This window comes from Eucyclogobius newberryi, unplaced genomic scaffold (genome assembly GCF_026437365.1).
Source record: "Eucyclogobius newberryi isolate DKJ021-1_F unplaced genomic scaffold, fEucNew1.0.hap1 SCAF_16, whole genome shotgun sequence".
In the NCBI taxonomy this organism is placed as follows: Eukaryota; Metazoa; Chordata; class Actinopteri; order Gobiiformes; family Gobiidae; genus Eucyclogobius; species Eucyclogobius newberryi.
Window position 1 is genome coordinate 18,422,524 of NW_027315790.1, and position 20,267 is coordinate 18,442,790.

At 43.4% G+C, this 20,267-nt stretch overlaps 1 protein-coding gene across 2 annotated transcripts; it reads left to right on the forward strand.

Moving 5' to 3' along the window:
• Positions 1 to 1,300: 1,300 nt before the first annotated feature.
• wipf3 (WAS/WASL interacting protein family member 3) lies at positions 1,301 to 19,765 on the forward strand. Of its 2 annotated transcripts, none has more exons than XM_072447775.1 (8): positions 1,301 to 1,564; positions 10,507 to 10,610; positions 11,889 to 12,033; positions 13,223 to 13,375; positions 15,171 to 16,007; positions 16,638 to 16,760; positions 17,810 to 17,911; positions 19,082 to 19,765. In XM_072447775.1, exons 2-8 carry the CDS (start codon positions 10,530 to 10,532, stop codon positions 19,114 to 19,116), a joined length of 1,476 nt encoding a protein of 491 aa, XP_072303876.1. In that variant the 5' UTR covers positions 1,301 to 1,564; positions 10,507 to 10,529; the 3' UTR covers positions 19,117 to 19,765. The 2 variants fall into 2 exon arrangements, with proteins under 2 accessions (XP_072303876.1, XP_072303877.1); XM_072447776.1 differs by having other exon boundaries at positions 10,510 to 10,610.
• Positions 19,766 to 20,267: the final 502 nt, after the last annotated feature.

A 20,267-nucleotide genomic window follows, 5' to 3' on the forward strand; every position in this document is an offset into this window, starting at 1 on the left:
GAGTGTTCAGTACTAACAGTGTTTGTTATAAAGTCTGAAAGCAGCAGGAAGGAAAGACCTACGGAACCTCTCCCTCCCACAGCGAGGGTGGATCAGTCTCTCACTGAAGCTGCTCTCCAGAGCGGACAGAGTGTCCTGCAGGGGGTGAGACTTATGGTCCAGCATAGATGTGAATTTAGCCAGGACCCTCCTGTCCCCCACCTCCTGCACCGAGTCCAGAGCACAGCCCAGGACGGAGCTGGACTTCTTGATGACTCTGTCCAGCTTCTTCCTCTCCCTCTCTGTGATGCTGCTGCTCCAGCAGGCCACACCATACAGGAGGGCTGATGCCACCACAGAGTCATAGAAGGTCTTCAGGAGTGGCCCTGTCACTCCAAAAGACCAGAGTCTCCTCAGGAGGTAGAGCCAACTCTGGCTCTTCCTGTACAGTGCGTCTGTGTTATGAGTCCAGTCCAGTTTGTGGTTCAGATGAACACCCAGGTACTTGTATGAGTCCACTCTCTCAATGTCCCGTCCCTGGATGTTCACTGGTGAGGGGGCAGTGGGGTGGCGTCTGCGGAAATCCACCAACATCTCCTTGGTCTTCCCCGCATTGATGAGGAGGTGGTTCCGCTGACACCAGTCCACAAAGTCATCATCGTCGTCCCTGATGAGTCCGATGATGGCAGAGTCTTCAGAGAACTTCTGCAGGACACAGCTGCCCGTGTCATGTCTGAAGTCTGCATATATATATATATATATATATATATATATATATATATACACAGACCTCTACTCTTTTATATATATATATATATATATATATATATATATATATATATATATATATATATATATATATATATATATATATATATATATATATATGCATATAACATATAATCAGTGCATATAACTGATGGTACTTACCATGGATCTATGGTACTTACCTGGACAGCAGCTGCTCATTTTATGACTTGTAGTACATTTGTCTAACACAAGAGGGCAGGCTCGCGTTGCCAGAACTTTAATAGAATAGTGTGGATCAGTGAAACATGATGAAGTAGAAGTATAGTTTAACAAAACTTGTTACATGCACTAAACCCAGACCAACATGTCTATAAAATGTAACTTCTTTGTGTCAAGTGGCATCGTGCGTGTTATTATGATTATGATTATTATTATTGTCATTATGTTTCTGAACCATCTCACTGGAGCTGAGTGCGGGGCGGTGAGGTGTGGCCCCATGCACGCTCCTCTCACTGGGGCTTCACTGTAAACAGCCGGAGTTCGGAGAAAGACACCATTGTTGGCTCTCCTTTTACGCACACACTCAAATATGGAGTAACTGGACGCTCCTGTTCCCCGCGCGCCTGAAACTCTACTCCGAGCCGTCACGTGATCTCCCTGAAGTTTTGTAATAAAGTAACACAGGCTAAAGTTAGGGAGCTGGAGTTAAGTGTGTCCCGGCGGTAAAAATAGCCTCGTCGGGAGTGTGTGTGTTTTGGAGAGGACCGTTATGACGGGTTGTTTCGAGGACTGAAGCGCTTGGACCAAACAGGTGGATTTGTGCGTCCTGAAACAGGTGGGTGTGCTGTAAATATTTACAACTTTTAAACTGTATTGATGTCACGTTGCTTCCCTTCTAGTAACATTTGTAGTCTGTTGCTTTTGAACAAGCGCGTAGTGAAATTCGAGGAATTCATTGCAGACAAGAGATAAGTTTTGTATCTTATTGTAGATTAGGCCCATTACATTTGCTATTTTAAAAATAGTCTTATTTAAAAAGGACAAATAAACAAACACAACAAGACAGAGAGGCAAGTAACAAAACCAAACATCTGGCATAATATCTGGCATGACTTATGGCATATCTGTTCCATTCGCACCACAAGTGACAAACAAAAGCCCCAGTACGACACTTTTTAGTAAAAACATAGACTAAAATAAAAGCATGCCTTTTTATTTTGCACTTTATAGTTTATTGCACTGAAAAACAATGTGTTTCTAATGTGAGCGGGCTTGCATTGCCACAAACCTGATCGTTTAGCTTTTTAGGGATGCAACAAAAAAAAAGCCAGACCAAAGTCATCCATCCGTCCATCTGGTTTCTCTGTTTCCCCCGTCTGTGGCCGTACCAAAGGCTATTGATTTAAGTAAACCAACCCAGGACTGAGCCAAGACTAGAAGCAGAACAAAAATTCCAAATTCCCCACTCCACGTCTGCGGGTCACGTGACTGTTGGACATGTGGGTCCGGTCACTTAAACATCTGACGAATACAAATCCAATCTATATCTAACTGCACTTTCTTTGCCCAAGATTGTGCGATATAATCCATCCAATCATAATCAGCTTTGGTTCACTCTTTGTGTGTTTAATGCAGCTCAGTTCAAACACTGATTCTTTTCCCCACTCACTTCTCCTATTGGTTAGCCTCTGTAACAGTCTGAGTGACAGCTGAATTCAACCAATCACAGCCAAGCGTGAACTTTCAAAAGAAAAGGTATCTTAAAAGCAATTGGAAAATACAATGTATACGTGAGTCAATAGTGAGCTGGCTCCAAAAAATGGTGATACTATTTTTTTTTGCCACATCTTGCCTCCCCCATTAAGTGTGATGGTGGTTATACTTGAAATATACACGATCACGAGTGTTTACATTGGAGAAATGACAAAAATCTGAACCATTTTCCCACACTGACAATTCTCGGAGTCAACACAAACTGGTTTAATCGAGTTTGTGCTAAGAATGTGACAGTTTACCTCAGCTGTACAGACAGAACCTGAGGCTGTACGCAGGAGGAACTACAACACACATTGTAAGTTCTTTGTCTAAATGTCTGTAAAAACAGAGAACAATACACAGACCATGATCCCTTTCTCTATAATAAAACATTTGTACACTATTTTGAACCTATCTTAACCTTGGTTATTGTATCAAGAGATTTAGATATATCGATAAATCTGCATTTGTTGTCAAGGATGTACTGTATGTAACATTTGAATATCAGGTAAATCATCAAAACGAGACAAAAACATTGAATTTAATCTTCCAAACAAGGAAATAAAGTGTTGTGGTTTATTTCACGATCCATTCAACCTAGACAGACACTTTTTAGCACATTCCTGATACATTGTGAAAATATTGTCTGGATATTGTTCTTCTCTTCTTGAATTTCTGTCGCCCACCTCTAGTTACATCTCTGTAATGACAGCTCAGTGTCTGTGATTATAGCTCAAGGCACTTCTGACACTCATTCCGGGTCCTCTCTGCTGTTTTGTGTCTGCATTTCCTCCGGACACTCTGGTTCAACCTGATACAAGCATACTAAATCCTAAAGCTACATTCACAACTAAGGCTGTGTCCCCGGGGGCTTCTCTCTGTCACACACTGCTCCTCACAGGTTTTCCAGAGACATTGAGGATGTTTTTACATAAGCTTACTAATACATTTATGCCCTGTGTTATGTCCAAAGGCACAGTGGCAGTAATGCAGGTATGATGAGTCTTTCCCTCCCAAAATGTCATTCAAACGTCATGTGTATCCCATCATTCCAGATAGAATTCACACAAAAATTGATCTTGGTTCTTGGAAAGGTTTGAATTTACTGCAGTGGCTTGTGTTGAGCAGAGGATGTGCTGACCGCTCTTCCTCTGGGCTTTCTTTGGCGTAGGAGGAAGAGTCTGTCCACACACACACTCTATTGTTGCTCTTGAGTATGACCAGAGCAGAGATGGAAAGTCACGTTTTTGTAACTAAAGGACATGTCTTTAGTTGACCATGGATTTCTTTAATCCACTATTGCCCTGTTAGCCTCCCAAAAAGTCCCTTATGAATAAACCAAATACAAAATGTTTGCATATCACATGTGCGGGTATGACAGTGCATTGTGGGAATTTGAGGCGGATGATGCTGTTTCCTCTTTAAAGCCGATCTTTGCTGAAAGCTTTTCCTTCTGCAGAGGAAGGAAAAGAGGGCACCATACAATAGTACACAGAAGGGAGAGAGAGAGTGGAGTAAGGGTAAAGTAAAGTGCACTTTATTGGGGACAAACTGCATTTGGCCCATGTCCAGAGCTTGAACTAGGCTTGATCAGGACCTGATATGGAGGATTTGTGGATGTTTAATAAAAGTACCATCCACACTTTGAATTTATACTTTAAACTAATGCAGACATTCATTGATACAAATCGTCAAAATTGTCCATTCCTCATACCAAAGTGAGTCACTTCACTTGGTTTGGCTGCAGTCTAGAAAGGCTGTAAATAGATTTCAAAGGGACAACGTGATGTGACATAAACAGCAAGATAAACAAATAAAAAAAGTTTTCTCTTGGGAGTATAGACTGAATTGAAATTATTTCTAATTTGCCATGAATCGATTATGATTTTCTAGTTCTAACAATTATAATGAGGCCTGAATAATTACAATAACCCATTGACCAAATAATCTTATCATCCCTAGTCCTAGATTATGATAGGTCTTGTGGGATGTGCCCGGTTTACAGTGGTCAGTGGAGCTGTGGGCCGGGGTTAGTCCTGGCTTGGACCGGGTTTAGAACGGGTTTAGTCCTGGGTTAGCCCGGGTTTAGTCCTGGGTTAGACCGGGTTTAGTCCTGGGTTGAACCTGGTTTAGTCCTGTGTTAGACCAAGTTTAGTCCTGGGTTAGACCTGGTTTAGTCCTGGGTTAGACCTGGTTTAGTCCTGGGTTAAACCTGGTTTAGACCTGTGTTAGACCAGGTTTAGTCCTGGGTTAGACCTGGTTTAGTCCTGGGTTAGACCAGGTTTAGTCCTGGGTTAGACCTGGTTTAGTCCTGGGTTAAACCTGGTTTAGTCCTGGGTTTGACCTGGTTTAGTCCTGGGTTTGACCTGGTTTAGTCCTAGGTTAGACCTAGTTTAGTCCTGGGTTAGACCTGTTTTTGTCCTGGGTTAGACCGGGTTTAGTCCTGGGTTAGACCGGGTTTAGTCCTGGGTTAGACCGGGTTTAGTCCTGGGTTAGACCAGGTTTAGTCCTGGGTTAGACCGGGTTTAGTCCTCGGTTAGACCTGGTTTAGTCCTGGGTTAGACCGGGTTTAGTCCTGGGTTAGACCGGATTTAGTCCTGTGTTAGACCAGGTTTAGTCCTGGGCTAGACCTGGTTTAGTCCTGGGTTAAACCTGGTTTTGTCCTGGGTTAGACCGGGTTTAGTCCTGGGTTAGACCTGGTTTAGTCCTGGGTTAGACCTGTTTTAGTCCTGGATTGGACCTGTTTTAGTCCTGGGTTGGACCGGGTTTAGTACTGGGTTAGACCTGGTCTAGTCCTGGGTTAGACCTGTTTTAGTCCTGGGTTGGACCGGGTTTAGTCCTGGGTTGGACCGGGTTTAGTCCTGGGTTAGACCTGTTTTAGTCCTGGGTTAGACCGTGTTTAGTCCTGGGTTAGACCGGGTTTAGTCCTGGGTTAGACCGGGTTTAGTCCTGGGTTAGACCGGATTTAGTCCTGGGTTAGACCGGGTTTAGTCCTGGGTTAGACCGGGTTTAGTCCTGGGTTAGACCGGGTTTAGTCCTGGGTTAAACCGGGTTTAGTCCTGGGTTAGACCGGGTTTAGTCCTGGGTTAGACCGGATTTAGTCCTGGGTTAGACCGAGTTTAGTCCTGGGTTAGACCTGTTTTAGTCCTGGGTTAGACCGTGTTTAGTCCTGGGTTGGACCGGGTTTAGTCCTGGGTTAGACCTGTTTTAGTCCTGGGTTAGACCGGGTTTAGTCCTGGGTTGGACCGGGTTTAGTCCTGGGTTAGACTGGGTTTAGTCCTGGGTTAGACCGGGTTTAGTCCTGGGTTAGACCGGGTTTAGTCCTGGGTTAGACCTGGGTTTAGTCCTGGGTTAGACCGGGTTTAGTCCTGGGTTAGACCGGGTTTAGTCCTGGGTTAGACCAGGTTTAGTCCTGGGTTAGACCGGGTTTAGTCCTCGGTTAGACCTGGTTTAGTCCTGGGTTAGACCGGGTTTAGTCCTGGGTTAGACCGGGTTTAGTCCTGGGTTAGACCGGGTTTAGTCCTGGGTTAAACCGGGTTTAGTCCTGGGTTAGACCGGGTTTAGTCCTGGGTTAGACCGGATTTAGTCCTGGGTTAGACCGAGTTTAGTCCTGGGTTAGACCTGTTTTAGTCCTGGGTTAGACCGTGTTTAGTCCTGGGTTGGACCGGGTTTAGTCCTGGGTTAGACCGGGTTTAGTCCTGGGTTAGACCGGGTTTAGTCCTGGGTTAGACTGGGTTTAGTCCTGGGTTAGACCGGGTTTAGTCCTGGGTTAGACCGGGTTTAGTCCTGGGTTAGACCTGGGTTTAGTCCTGGGTTAGACCGGGTTTAGTCCTGGGTTAGACCGGGTTTAGTCCTGGGTTAGACTGGGTTTAGTCCTGGGTTAGACCGGGTTTAGTCCTGGGTTAGACCTGGGTTTAGTCCTGGGTTAGACCGGGTTTAGTCCTGGGTTAGACCGGGTTTAGTCCTGGGTTAGACCGGGTTTAGTCCTCGGTTAGACCTGGTTTAGTCCTGGGTTAGACCGGGTTTAGTCCTGGGTTAGACCGGGTTTAGTCCTGGGTTAGACCGGGTTTAGTCCTGTGTTAGACCAGGTTTAGTCCTGGGCTAGACCTGGTTTAGTCCTGGGTTAAACCTGGTTTTGTCCTGGGTTAGACCGGGTTTAGTCCTGGGTTAGACCTGGTTTAGTCCTGGGTTAGACCTGTTTTAGTCCTGGATTGGACCTGTTTTAGTCCTGGGTTGGACCGGGTTTAGTACTGGGTTAGACCTGGTCTAGTCCTGGGTTAGACCTGTTTTAGTCCTGGGTTGGACCGGGTTTAGTCCTGGGTTGGACCGGGTTTAGTCCTGGGTTAGACCTGTTTTAGTCCTGGGTTAGACCGTGTTTAGTCCTGGGTTAGACCGGGTTTAGTCCTGGGTTAGACCGGGTTTAGTCCTGGGTTAGACCGGATTTAGTCCTGGGTTAGACCGGGTTTAGTCCTGGGTTAGACCGGATTTAGTCCTGGGTTAGACCGGGTTTAGTCCTGGGTTAGATCGGGTTTAGTCCTGGGTTAGACCGGGTTTAGTCCTGGGTTAGACCGGGTTTAGTCCTGGGTTAAACCGGGTTTAGTCCTGGGTTAGACCGTGTTTAGTCCTGGGTTAGACCGGATTTAGTCCTGGGCTAGACCTGGTTTAGTCCTGGGTTAGATCGGGTTTAGTCCTGGGTTAGACCGGGTTTAGTCCTGGGTTAGACCGGGTTTAGTCCTGGGTTAAACCGGGTTTAGTCCTGGGTTAGACCGTGTTTAGTCCTGGGTTAGACCGGGTTTAGTCCTGGGTTAAACCGGGTTTAGTCCTGGGTTAGACCGTGTTTAGTCCTGGGTTAGACCGGATTTAGTCCTGGGTTAGACCGAGTTTAGTCCTGGGTTAGACCTGTTTTAGTCCTGGGTTAGACCGTGTTTAGTCCTGGGTTGGACCGGGTTTAGTCCTGGGTTAGACCTGTTTTAGTCCTGGGTTAGACCGGGTTTAGTCCTGGGTTAGACCGGGTTTAGTCCTGGGTTAGACCGGGTTTAGTCCTGGGTTAGACTGGGTTTAGTCCTGGGTTAGACCGGGTTTAGTCCTGGGTTAGACCGGGTTTAGTCCTGGGTTAGACCTGGGTTTAGTCCTGGGTTAGACCGGGTTTAGTCCTGGGTTAGACCGGGTTTAGTCCTGGGTTAGACCGGGTTTAGTCCTGGGTTAGACCTGGGTTTAGTCCTGGGTTAGACCGGGTTTAGTCCTGCGTTAGACCTGGGTCTGTGGTTTAGTGCAGCTCTTGTGGTTGATCTGCTGTGGTCAGTATTTAAGAGGATCATCTTATACTAAATTGCCTTGAGTATTTAGCAGTTGAAAACAGAATATGCTCAGTGTTTTTCCCCCTTTTGATCATCCTAAAGCCTTTATTGTATTCATTAAATGGCCACACCCAAAACATATTCAAGAGCCTGATCATTTCCTCTGAGCATGTTTGAACACAGGTCCTCTACAACTTAAATTTAGCTTTTGAATTTAAAGATTACTGCAATGTTAATGGTTTTAACCCACCAGTTCCTACCATACTCCAGACACTTTGCCAATACTGCATGTGTCAGTGGTTTTGAGAATAAGTTAAAGCTACATTTTCACCAATTGCCCTGGGGCAAGTGTGACTTCAAATGCACCTGATCATCACAGTTTGATTTCAAGGTGAGGTAAAACAACTCCAAACTGGTTTGCATAATTTACTGTCACAGTTCAAGGGGTTTACATGAAGAAGAAAAAAAGTGATTGTAATAATGTGAAAATTGTGAATGATTTATTTGTTTTCCTCCTTTTTACACACTGCACACAAATACAGTAAACTTAACGTGAGCTCAGAGTTAAATATCCCCTGTGAGGGCCTGAAGTACTCTCTTTGTGTTGTTTACCATCAGCAAACACTGTAAGAATGTAAAAACACTGGACGTCTTCCTGTCTGTACATCCTCTATGTTAAAGTCCTGTTGGGTCTTTGTTTGACCAGAATGAACAACGACAGCAGCACAACTAAACCGTTAGCGTGACCTTTCATTTTAAAGATTTATATGTGAATCACCCACGTCTTCGGATATGAGGCAAACGTGTTCAGATCAACACTCATAACAATATTGATGTTGATTTATTCATATTCACAAAAACATTGAAAATGGTTTAAAGATCCTGGTTTAGCCTCAATTCAGTCCTTATTTCGTCCTGGTTCAGTTCTGGTTCTGTCCTGGTTCAATCCTGGTTCTGTCCTGGTTCAGTTCTGGTTCAGTTCTGGTTCTGTCCTGGTTCAATCCTGGTTCTGTCCTGGTTCAGTTCTGGTTCAGTCCTGGTTCAGTTCTAGTTCAGTCCTGGTTCTGTCCTGGTTCTGTCCTGGTTCAGTTCTGGTTCAGTTCTGGTTCAGTCCTGGTTCAGTTCTAGTTCAGTCCTGGTTCTGTCCTGGTTCTGTCCTGGTTCAGTCCTGGTTCAGTTCTAGTTCAGTCCTGGTTCTGTCCTGGTTCAGTCCTGGTTCTGTCCTGGTTCTGTCCTGGTTCTGTCCTCGCCTGACCCGCCAGCCTCGCCCACATTCTGTTCGAATGCGTCTCGGTCTGGAATCGGACCATTGGGGGGCGTCAAACATTTTTTTCCAGCATTTACCGGTCCAACCACCGCCGCTAATTTGTGTCACGTGTCTCTCAAATGCAGAAGACATCTCTCAAATATTTTCGGAACATTCAGAACAAAATATGTAACTTCATTTACCTCAGATTTACAGAGTTTAGTGCGTCGCTTGTTGACTCAGCAGAAGTCGGCAACATTTCTCAGTCTGTGTTATTTTTATCCTTTCCTCGTAATCCACCATGTTTGTTTAGACACGAATGGACAATGCGTTTGTCTGATTGGTTAATCCGCCTGTCAATCACTTACTTTGGAAATTGGCGCGACTGGGTTGGATCCCAGACCCTCAGGTATTGTAAAGTAGTCTGTCAAAATGTGTTGGGAACGGCTGGTCAGGCAAGTTCTGTCCTGGTTCTGTCCTGGTTCAGTCCTGGTTCTGTCCTGGTTCTGTCCTAGTTCATTCCTGGTTCTGTCCTGGTTCTGTCCTGGTTCTGTCCTGGTTCAGTCCTGGTTCTGTCCTGGTTCAGTCCTGGTTCAGTCCTGGTTCTGTCCTGGTTTAGTCCTGGTTCTGTCCTGGTTCAGTCCTGGTTCTGTCCTGGTTCAGTCCTAGTTCAGTCCTGGTTCTGTCCTGGTTCAGTCCTGGTTCTGTCCTGGTTCAGTCCTGGTTCTGTCCTGGTTCAGTCCTGATTCAGTCCTGGTTCTGTCCTGGTTCAGTCCTGGTTCTGTCCTGGTTCAGTCCTAGTTCAGTCCTGGTTCAGTCCTGGTTCAGTCCTGGTTCTGTCCTGGTTTAGTCCTGGTTTAGTCCTGGTTCTGTCCTGGTCCTGTCCTGGTTCAGTCCTGGTTCTGTCCTGGTTCAGTCCTGGTTCAGTCCTGGTTCAGTCCTGGTTCTGTCCTGGTTCAGTCCTGGTTCTGTCCTGGTTCAGTCCTAGTTCAGTCCTGGTTCTGTCCTGGTTCAGTCCTGGTTCTGTCCTGGTTCAGTCCTAGTTCAGTCCTGGTTCTGTCCTGGTTCTGTCCTGGTTCTGTCCTGGTTCAGTCCTGGTTCTGTCCTGGTTCAGTCCTAGTTCAGTCCTGGTTCTGTCCTGGTTCAGTCCTGGTTCTGTCCTGGTTCAGTCCTAGTTCAGTCCTGGTTCTGTCCTGGTTCAGTCCTAGTTCAGTCCTGGTTCAGTCCTGGTTCAGTCCTGGTTCAGTCCTGGTTCTGTCCTGGTTTAGTCCTGGTTTAGTCCTGGTTCTGTCCTGGTTCTGTCCTGGTGCTGAGAAGGAGGATGACTGAGGACAATTTTCTACCATTTACATGTAATCAGACTTTACATCATCACTTTACATGTAATCGTATTCTTAGGCTGTTCATTCCTCTTTTCAAACTTTAACTACGACTAAAGCGATGTACAGGAGTGAGCAGTGTTCTTTCTGCCTGTGTCAGAAGGTTTGCTGAGGAGCAGACATATGCCAGCCCCTCCTCCACCGCCTCCACCTCCCCCGGCCCCACCTCCACCTCCTCCGCCTCCCAGTGCCGCTCTGCCAAAGGTAACACACAAAACACAACCTTTTCACATGTTATTTTCTTTTATGTTTGCATATGATATGGTTTTAGGCCAGAGCACCGTATAAAACATGTTAATTTTTGAAAAAAACCCAATGAAAGTCTGGAATTTCAGAGACAACTCCTCATATCCAAAGTAGAGTTTCTTTTTGAGCGTGGGAGAGAGGAGGAGCAGGTCTTTGTCACCAGAGGAGTGCCACTTTCATAAATATAGTGGTAAATATAGCCGTGCTGGACATTCTGCAGGTTTTGGCCTTTTTTCAGATGCTCTTGTGCGGGTTTGGCTGCTGGAGCCTGGCAACCCTGACAGGGACTATCCCACCAAACATGATGTTAAAACTCATGTACAGTGCCTTTAAATACTGTCCATCCATTTAAAAATAGATTTGTTCCTATTATAGATCAAGAAGGAAGTACGGTTCCCTGAAAAACTCACAATATTTTACACGGTTGCCACTATTTATTTATTTATTATTCAATAAATCATATTTGCATTTGTTTATAATTCTATAAAACGATAGGTCTACTCCATGGTTAAAAGCCAAGTTAGAATTCTAAATGTTTCCTGATGAGCTGCAGCTGCCACCTGCTCCTGCATTATTGATCATCGCCGCTCTCAGAAGGTCAAACTACAGCATGTGACATCAGCCGTCTGTGTTTCCTCTGAAGGGACTGTTAGCACACATTTCTTGATCATCTTCATTTGCAATATATTTTGACGTTAGAATAAGGAAAGGTTCAATACTTGCAATTTCGATACCAAAAGTTTTATTATTTTTTATTATTTTTTAGTTTTTGTATTTATTAGTATATCTTAAATTATTTTGTGGCCCGTAGGCTTTATTAGCCAGGACGGCTGAGAGTGAAATGGGGATGAGAGAAGGGAAGACATGCAGTAAACTGTTGAGCAGGGATTCAAAGTCACGCTGCACATGGAGCCTGGAAATATGCTGAAATTTAGATAATATCATGAATATTGATTAAATGCTTTTTTCCATTACATTCTTTTTTTCCACTTTCAAAGGTGATATTTCTGAACTTTTGCTGTTCCTTTTACTATTATTTTTGTAATAGTTAAAACTCAACTAATATATGTAACATGTTTTAACACTTAAACAAGTTTCTGTTGGAATGACATAATATTGTCTGACTATCGTTATCGACACAGACACTGACCTACTTTTAAAAGATTGAGAAGTTATAATGTATTTCAATGATACTTATGATACTTACGTGTGTGTGTGTGTGTGTGTGTGTTTCAGTTTCCAGAGCCCCCCAAACCTCTCTCAGGAGGAGGTGGAGAAGGGGCTGCAGGGGGCCGGAATGCCCTGTTAGCTGACATCCAGAGAGGGGCCCGGCTGAAGAAGGTCGCCCAGACCAACGACCGCAGTTCTCCGGCCGTGGACAGTAAGGGACCCTCACTACTAAAGTACAGGAAATGCATGGAGGTCATTTCTAAACCATGTGAAATGTAAAGATTGTTTTTAGACTTGTAAATTGCCTACGGACAATGCAGAGATCTGAGCACACTTGAGGATGGAATGTGACTGATAAGACATTTAGAAGCAGGAGCCATATGAAGTGCCACACCAGACGTAGGCCTTACTTGTTACGTATCAGTTTTTGCCAGCTCATGTCATGCAGCAGGGCAGCGCCATACTGTATCTATCAAACTGCTTTTCCATGGCTTTTCACTGACTTATAACAGGGAAAGACACTTAAACACACCTAAAAACTGATTTAATACTATTTTTTGCTGTAACACATACATAAAGACTTACGGTAATTTGCAAAAACAGCTTTATTTATTTATTTACTTTTTGATACCATGTTCTACACTTATTTGTCTTTATAGTTGAGTGGATTTGCTCAAGAATGGATGGAATCATATTTATTGCACTATGATAGATTTGACTTTTGAAACAGTGCTAGAAACATTGTAAATTGTAAGACTTTAAATAGCACGTATCTGTTTTTATTCTGTTTTAACTCTCCACATGCATGTTTCCAGCAACTAGAGCCAATATGGTTGTGTTTTTATTATGTGTCTGGCCAAAAACTGATAGATTTGTGTGATGAGCACAATTTTAACCTTGTTTTGTACTATGAGCATATAAAAGGTTTATGTATATGTTCAACAATATAATAAGACTACATTAGGTAGTAACAATACTTTTATTAAAAATGTGGCTGCACAGGAGAATTCAGCACATACATGTACTTGTACACGCATGATGTATTAGCCCTGACTACTGCCCACTCTTCCCTCGCTGGAGCAGGGCAGATGTGTGTGAGCGACATGTAGCTGCACAGGTTTGTTTTACCCAGGGCTGTTGGAAGTGTTTTCCTCAAAGTCAACATTCTCACACAAGAGAAGACTGACTTAAGTTACCAAAATGAATATGGAACAGCAGATGTGACATGTAAATTTGACTTTTCACATCTGATTCAATCCACACCCAGGTTCACAGACCTTTTGGATCACAGCATGACGTTAGAATCCACACAGGGCTCTGAAGCACACTCTGAGACCTCCTGAAAACTTATAATCAGTTTAAGAACGTGTTCCTTTTCATGCTGAATCATGTTTTCACAGAGCCGAAGTGCAGTCTTGGGGAAGGTTCAGCTGCTCCTCAGGGCTCCTCGGGTGGGACAGCACCCTTGGGGCCTTCTCTGGGGGGGCTGTTTGCTGGAGGCTTCCCCACTCTCAGGCCCATTGGACAGAGGGACATCACAGGCAAGACCCCAGGTTTGTGCCCCCTATGGACTCATCATACTGACAGCCCAGCCAATCATAAGCATGATTGTATTTGTTGACATCACAACATTCTAGGCAACATTTTAGAATAAGGCATAGATACAAAGCATATAGAAATGTTTATGAATAAGATCATTATAAGATCAGATAAGATATTCCTTTATTGTCCCACATGGGGAAATTTCGTTGATGCAACGCAGGAAGATACAGAGGTAGATACAGAAGAAAAGAACAGATCACTTATAGGAAGTTTGAAAAACACTCTCAGTAGAAGAAAAAGCTTCAGTTGTAGTCATCTGGACTCAGTTAGAAAAAAATAGACGTTTCGACTCTCATCCAAGAGTCATTGTCAATAAAAGAATTTAGATCGAGAACTCCGATATTAATACTGTTCTGTGGTAAGACCCGCCCATTGGGCGGAGCCTTCCTGAAGTAGAAAGAGTTGTTAGTTTCAACAGAAACTCCCCCCTTGTATCTACCGAGCCTATTCAGAATTTTAATGGGCTATTAGAATCCTCTTTGGAGGAACACGCCTGGACGAATGAGGGATTACACCGACACTCTCAGTAGAAGATCTCCTATAAACAAAAACTCCCATAGACAAAACCTCCCATTTCCCAACAAGGGATGGAGGGGAAAATGATAAAGATAAAAATAAGTAAATAAATACATAAAAAAAATAAAATAATCATTGACAAAATTAAACTAATAATTTGCAAATGCTTAACATTATTTACTAATCATGAACAAAAATGAACTGATCATTAACATTAACTAGTCCTAACACTGTCCCTAACCTTTAACCTAATCCATATTCATAAACGCTTTGTATCTATGCCTTATTCTTAAGTGATACCACATTCTAAAGAGACGATTGTTTTGTATTAAATGAGACATAATATTGTTCAGGAACTTGGTATTGAGCTATAGAATGAATAGTTGGGCTGGGACAACACATAGTTTTGCATTATATTGTTACCTGGTTTTGTTGTATTGCATCATCTTGTGTTAGAAACCATGTATCACAATAATTCAATAATATATTGTTTATAATAAAGCTGAATTCAATACAAGTAACTACTTGATCTGCAATATAATATTGCAATACTGAATCTAATCACAATGTGTTGTGTGTTGCAATATATTGAAATTGTAATATATATCAGGCCCTATGTATCGTGATCGTATGATATTGTGACAATACAGTAGATCATCATTTTACATTTTGTTCATTTTGGTCAAAAGAAAGAAACAGGTTCATTGACTTCCTGTTCACAATGGCATAACCAACAAGCCCCGCCTCTTCATACTGACATGTCACTGTGACAATTACCATTTACATGTTTGTAAAAATTGGGTACGTGACATTTAAGAAAGATGTGGGTGGGGCTAGGGGGTAGGTGAAAACAGGAATTTTCTGAGCACCCAAGCCTCAAATGCAGGACTATACAGGATTACTAACAAATTAAGTAACTAATTAAACTACAACTTTGAGTAAGCTAATGGTGAAGAAACATGGTTGTAAAAGGTTCAAAGCTCATTAAAGTTGACTTTGCGTTAAAGTCCCTTTTAAAGTGGAGACAAGGTCAGAATTTTGAGTTCAAAATTCCCTTTTAACCCCCTCTGTATTGCTGAGCCCATCCACATGAAGCAAACATGAAGCAATGTTCATTTCCCATTATATTACACAAAAGCCTGCCTTCCATCCGACATGACGACATCTAATCCAAGAACAAGGTCCCCACATCTCATTGGGCTGATTGATCTTATGTTGTTTGTCTTCCAGTGCTCAGGTCCAGCTCCACTGCCTCTCTGAAGCCCCTGTGGACTGCCCCGCCCACATCATGTGACCCTAGCTCCGTCCCCGACCTCTCCAGAATAAGCCTCTCCCACCGACCCCTGGCTTCCTCCTCCTCGGCCCCTCCCTCCCCTTCCCACGGCAGCCGACTGCACCCCCTGACACAGACTCCGCCCCCAGTGCCCACCTCTTCACCTCCTCCTCCTGCCCCGCTCTCAGCCACGCCGCTTCCCCCTCCTGCCCCGCCTCCTCCACCACCTGCCCCACTCTCAGCCCCGCCTCCTCCACCACCTGCCCCACTCTCAGCCCCGCCTCCTCCACCACCTGCCCCGCTCTCGGCCCCGCCTCCTCCACCACCTGCCCCGCTCTCTACTCCGCCTCCTCCACCACCTGCCCCGCTCTCGCCACCGCCCCCTCCTCCACCTCTGGCTTTCCAAGACCGACCCGCCCACCGCCCGCCTCCTCTTCCCACCGGCCCCCCTCCCCCGCCCCCCTCCCTATCGCAGCTCACCAGACCCACCTGGTTGCCTGTGCAGAGCTCCGCACTCGCTCCGCCTCCTCCGCCTCCTCCCCCCGCCTCCTACATTCCGGGCGACCGCTCCTCGGGTGTGTTCTTCTATCCGCCGCCGCCGTGCAGCCCGTTGGGACCGCCACCTCCTCCTCCACCCCCCCTGCCCGCCTCCTTCACCCCCACCTGCCCTTCCAGTCTGCCGCCGCCCCCGCCCAAAGTGCCTCCGGTGGCCACCCCTGCCATGCGTTCTCTGCCCCCGTCCTACCCCTGCCACGCACCCACCCGCCGCCCCCCCGCCGTGCCCCGGAGTGCAGGTAGGAGTTTATTGAACTATTAAGCAAATGTTGAATTGTGCACAATTGTTAACAATCAATTGTTAACAATAATAATTATGCATAGATTCCATTCCTCCTCTTCTGTTTCTGCTTCTTTTATCTGTAGAGGCAATAGCATTTCACAATGTCGAAATTATACTTTTTGGGAAGGATTTAAATTAATCAAAAACAACCAACAACCAAATGTCTTTGCATCTGGATTAAGGATTTCTGTACATTGACATGTTTTTGCTTTGATTTTACTGTACATCATCATATTTCATGATTATTTTTAATTACCTTTAATTACCCATAAACAATAACTGATATGTTCTGTTATCTTCTTGCTTGTAGAGATAACTCATCAGTACAATAAAGCAGTAAAATCAAAACAAAAACATTTAATAAATAAAATAATACACAAATATCGAAATATCTGATTTAAAGAATTACATATTTTTTCATTGGATCTTATTCTGTATCATTCCTGCCCACCCTGTTGTTTAGACCTCTAACTTGTTCTGAAAATGTTATAATTAAAATATTATTGCTCATGAAATCCTTAAAAATGTCTTAAAAGATGAAAAATTAAAGGGTTTTTGCAGTTATCTGTTTTCACTTGTGTTCCAGGTCGTCTAGCCCCGCCTCCGGCTCCTCCCACTCGCTCTCCCTCCACAGAACTATCCAATCGCATCCCGCCCCCGCCTCCTCTGCCCCCCTCCAGCCTGAGGAACGGGCACCTGCACAGTCTGGGTGAGGCTCTAGCACAGACTTCTGTCAGGAGTTAAACACAAAGAAATGAGACGGGGGAAATAATCAAATTGATAAACTTTAGTGCTTGACCTCAGCTGGAAGATGGAGTGGAGCATCTTGCAGTGGCTCAGAACGTATTTTGAACTGTCCAGACTTGAACATCTTACATAGACGTCTGCAGAGTTACTCACATCAGAATCAGAAAAGGTTGTCAGAGAATTCACAAACACAGGAACTTGCTTTGGTGATTCGGTCACCTGACCTGCCAGTCCCTCCTACATTATGTTCAAATGCAGAAGGGTCTGGATTCGGACCATTGGGGGGCGTCGAGAAAACTCTCATTAACCGGTCCAACCACCACCTCTAATTTGTGCCACGTGTCTCTCAAATGCAGAAGACATCTCTCAAATATTTTTGGAACATTCAGAACAAAATATATATAACTTAATTCACCTCAGATTAATTTACCTCAGAGTTTAGTGCGTCGCTTGTCGGCAACGTTTAAAATATGTTTCAAACTGCCCTAAAAGCCATCGACGGGTGTTGAACATTTGTTTTACACTTGGAACAATCAGAGGTGGCAAAAGAACTGAAGTCTCAACTCAAGTCAAAATAAAAAAAAAAACACTTGTTTAAAAAAAGGCAAAAGACAAAAGTACAGCTGGAACTCCTTTACCTGGGTATAAGTCCAAAAGTCCTCCTCCGTAAATGTAGTTAGTTAAAAAGTAGAAAATATACAGTTGATGGAACTGTGTTAACAATGGAATTAATTGAATTATGAATTATGGTAGTGGCAATGAATTAGGCTTTGATCAAGTGGTAAAATGGTATATGTTAAAAATGCCGTTGTGATGATGTCAGGAGTAGAATAAAAAGTCACCAGAAATTTGAATACTCAAGTAGAGTACAGATACCTGACAAATCTACTATACAAATCTACTACAAAGTACAAATACTTCAATACTTGCCACCTCTGCATCAAATAAATAAGTAAAATAAAAAACATGACAGAAATAATTGATTGTATTGTGCCTATTGTGTATTTGCAGATGATTTTGAGTCGAAGTTCCAGTTCCACCCTGTAGAGGACCTCCCGCTTCCAGAAGAGTTCAAACCCTTCCCTCGGATCTACCCCAGCAAAGAAAACAGAGGTACTTTAGTATGTTATACCGATCTTTCAGCAAAAACATGTTGATCTATTCAAGCTCCCAGCATTATCTGGTCTCTAGAAGTGCTCTTCTGTGTTTTTAAAGTCAATATAACTTCACCAGAATGATAATGAGCAGCCTTCAAAACAATCTTTGATGTTAGCAGCTAATATTTTTTCCAAGGACTCGGTTTTCTCTACATATTTAGTTTTAAATGATGGAACAGTGCTCAAAAGTGTGTCTCTCCTGTAGAAGCCTTGCACCCAATGCCTTTAATCCTCAAACAGCAACAGATAAGAGAGGAAGTTGAATTTGAACGTGGCCCCAACTCATTCCTAGCTCTCACTGATATTCTTTAGATGCACCAATGTTTTTCCCAAATTGCAGCATTTACAATATGTTCTTTGTCTATTCTATTTCTATTTGTCTTGGACACACACAGAAAACGTAATTATACATAAGACATTTATAGAACATGACATACCCACTAGAAAATGTAAAGCACTACCTCCATAAGCGATCAGCGCTCTGCTCAATGGTCTTAATTTAGGAGGTTCACTGATACAGGGAGGAATGAGCTTTTATATCTGTAACATTCCATTTGTTTGCTTCAACAGACAAGCACAACAAATCCTAGCGTCATAAGTGAACGTTTGAAAATGTTGGTTAAAGTCAGATATTGACATTTATTACCCGTTGTTGACAAATGTAATTGTTTAAGCAGTAACCATGTGTCCGGACTACAACATTGAGATTTTTGTTGTAAAATGAATAGCATTTGTGTTGAGTGTTTACACGAGTACCAGGCTGAAAAGGGCCTGTCTGATTACAGCCTCCTCAAACATCTGCGGCGGTGACATTTTGTGATAACATGGCGCACATAGATCATTGTAAATCAAAATAAGAGTAGAAATGGTCCCTGACGTCCTGTTCAAAGCTGCAGAACTGATTCGCTGCTGCTGGCCCCGCCCTCTTTATAGAGACATTTCACTGTAACAAGCAGCAGAGTTTTAAGTTTCTGTTTTTTTTTAACCTTTTTACCCCTTTTAAACCCTGTGTGATTCAACATATGAATATAAAAAACAGACAACCAGAGGAATAGGGGGAAGGTGAAAACAGATTTGGTGTTTTGGCCATGTATCTGAGCATCTGAGCCATGTATCTCCTCCTCAGGTCCTCCCCCTGCCATCCGGACCCACCTCAGATGATCTGCTGATGCCACGCCCTCTCCGTCGCCCGGGTGATGGGTGCATCCAGTTTCAGTGCATGTGTGTGTGTGTGTTTGTTTGTATGTATGTGTTTGTACATGGAAGCAAGTGCGCCTTACACTATGTGACCTCTGACCTCTCCCGTGTGGAATGTTTTGAATGTGGACGTGGGCTCTTCTGCTTCTGTGTACTGGACGGATCCCAGGCTAAATTTAACTTTGTCAAACGTTTCAGTATTCACCAGAGAAGTTTTCTTTTCATATTCAATTACAGCCAGAAGTGTTTTTTCGTTGTGTTCACAGGCAATCTTTCAATCTACGAGTGAAGTGTTCCTTCACTGAGAGTATAAAAGGCCAATCAAATGTTATGATGATGGTGTTCAGATTCTCATTCTCTTCCATTTTACAACTTCTGTTTTTCAGTTTTTCTTGTCCAAAGATTATTTAAATGTTCGTGTTTTGTTTTAAATGGAAATTATTTTAGTTTATAAAATATGCAATGTAACGTGAAGTGGTCTGAAAGATGGTGTTTTGAATACTGATAAGGCGGAGCTGCTTTGTCTGTAAGTTTAAACAGAAGAAAACACTGCCATCTAGTGGAGGAAAGCATAAAGTACAATATGCAAACACCAAATAAAGCATTGACAATGTTTCCAGTTTTTAATTGTTTTAAATCACAATTTTCAGAAGTGATACGTTTGTAGTTTGACAAAAAAAATCCTTATTGTCTAAAGATATTTTTAGGAATTTACAAAAAAAAATAAAAAGCAATGTAGACATTTTGTGCTGGACTTATAACAAAAATAGTGAAGAAAATTGCACATTAACACAACAAAAAGACACCTTGACTTTGGTATCCATACAAAACATATGGAACCGTTGGGACCATCACCCAACAGAGGCTGGTTGAGTGCCCAAAATTGTACTCAAGTAAGGCAGTGGTTTTGACCATTGAAAAATTATGTTTGTTTGTTGTTCAATGTGAGGCTTTGGCTGAAAATTACCAGTGTAATGTGTGCGATGCAGCTTGTTTCTCAAGTGCACAGGGTTCAGCAGATATTTCTACTAAACTGAAAAGAAACAGAGAAGGATGTCACAAAATACTTTGGTCGCTTTCTATGTCCACATCATCATCTCAAAGTGCAGCTGATC

Coding starts and splice junctions, on each gene's coding strand:
- wipf3 (XM_072447775.1), top strand. CDS start 10,530: ATGCCAGCCCCTCCTCCACCGCCTCCACCTCCCCCGGCCCCACCTCCA. Junction 13,376..15,170: donor CATCACAGGCAAGACCCCAG/GTTTGTGCCCCC, acceptor TTTGTCTTCCAG/TGCTCAGGTCCAGCTCCACT. Junction 17,912..19,081: donor CCCCAGCAAAGAAAACAGAG/GTACTTTAGTAT, acceptor TCTCCTCCTCAG/GTCCTCCCCCTGCCATCCGG.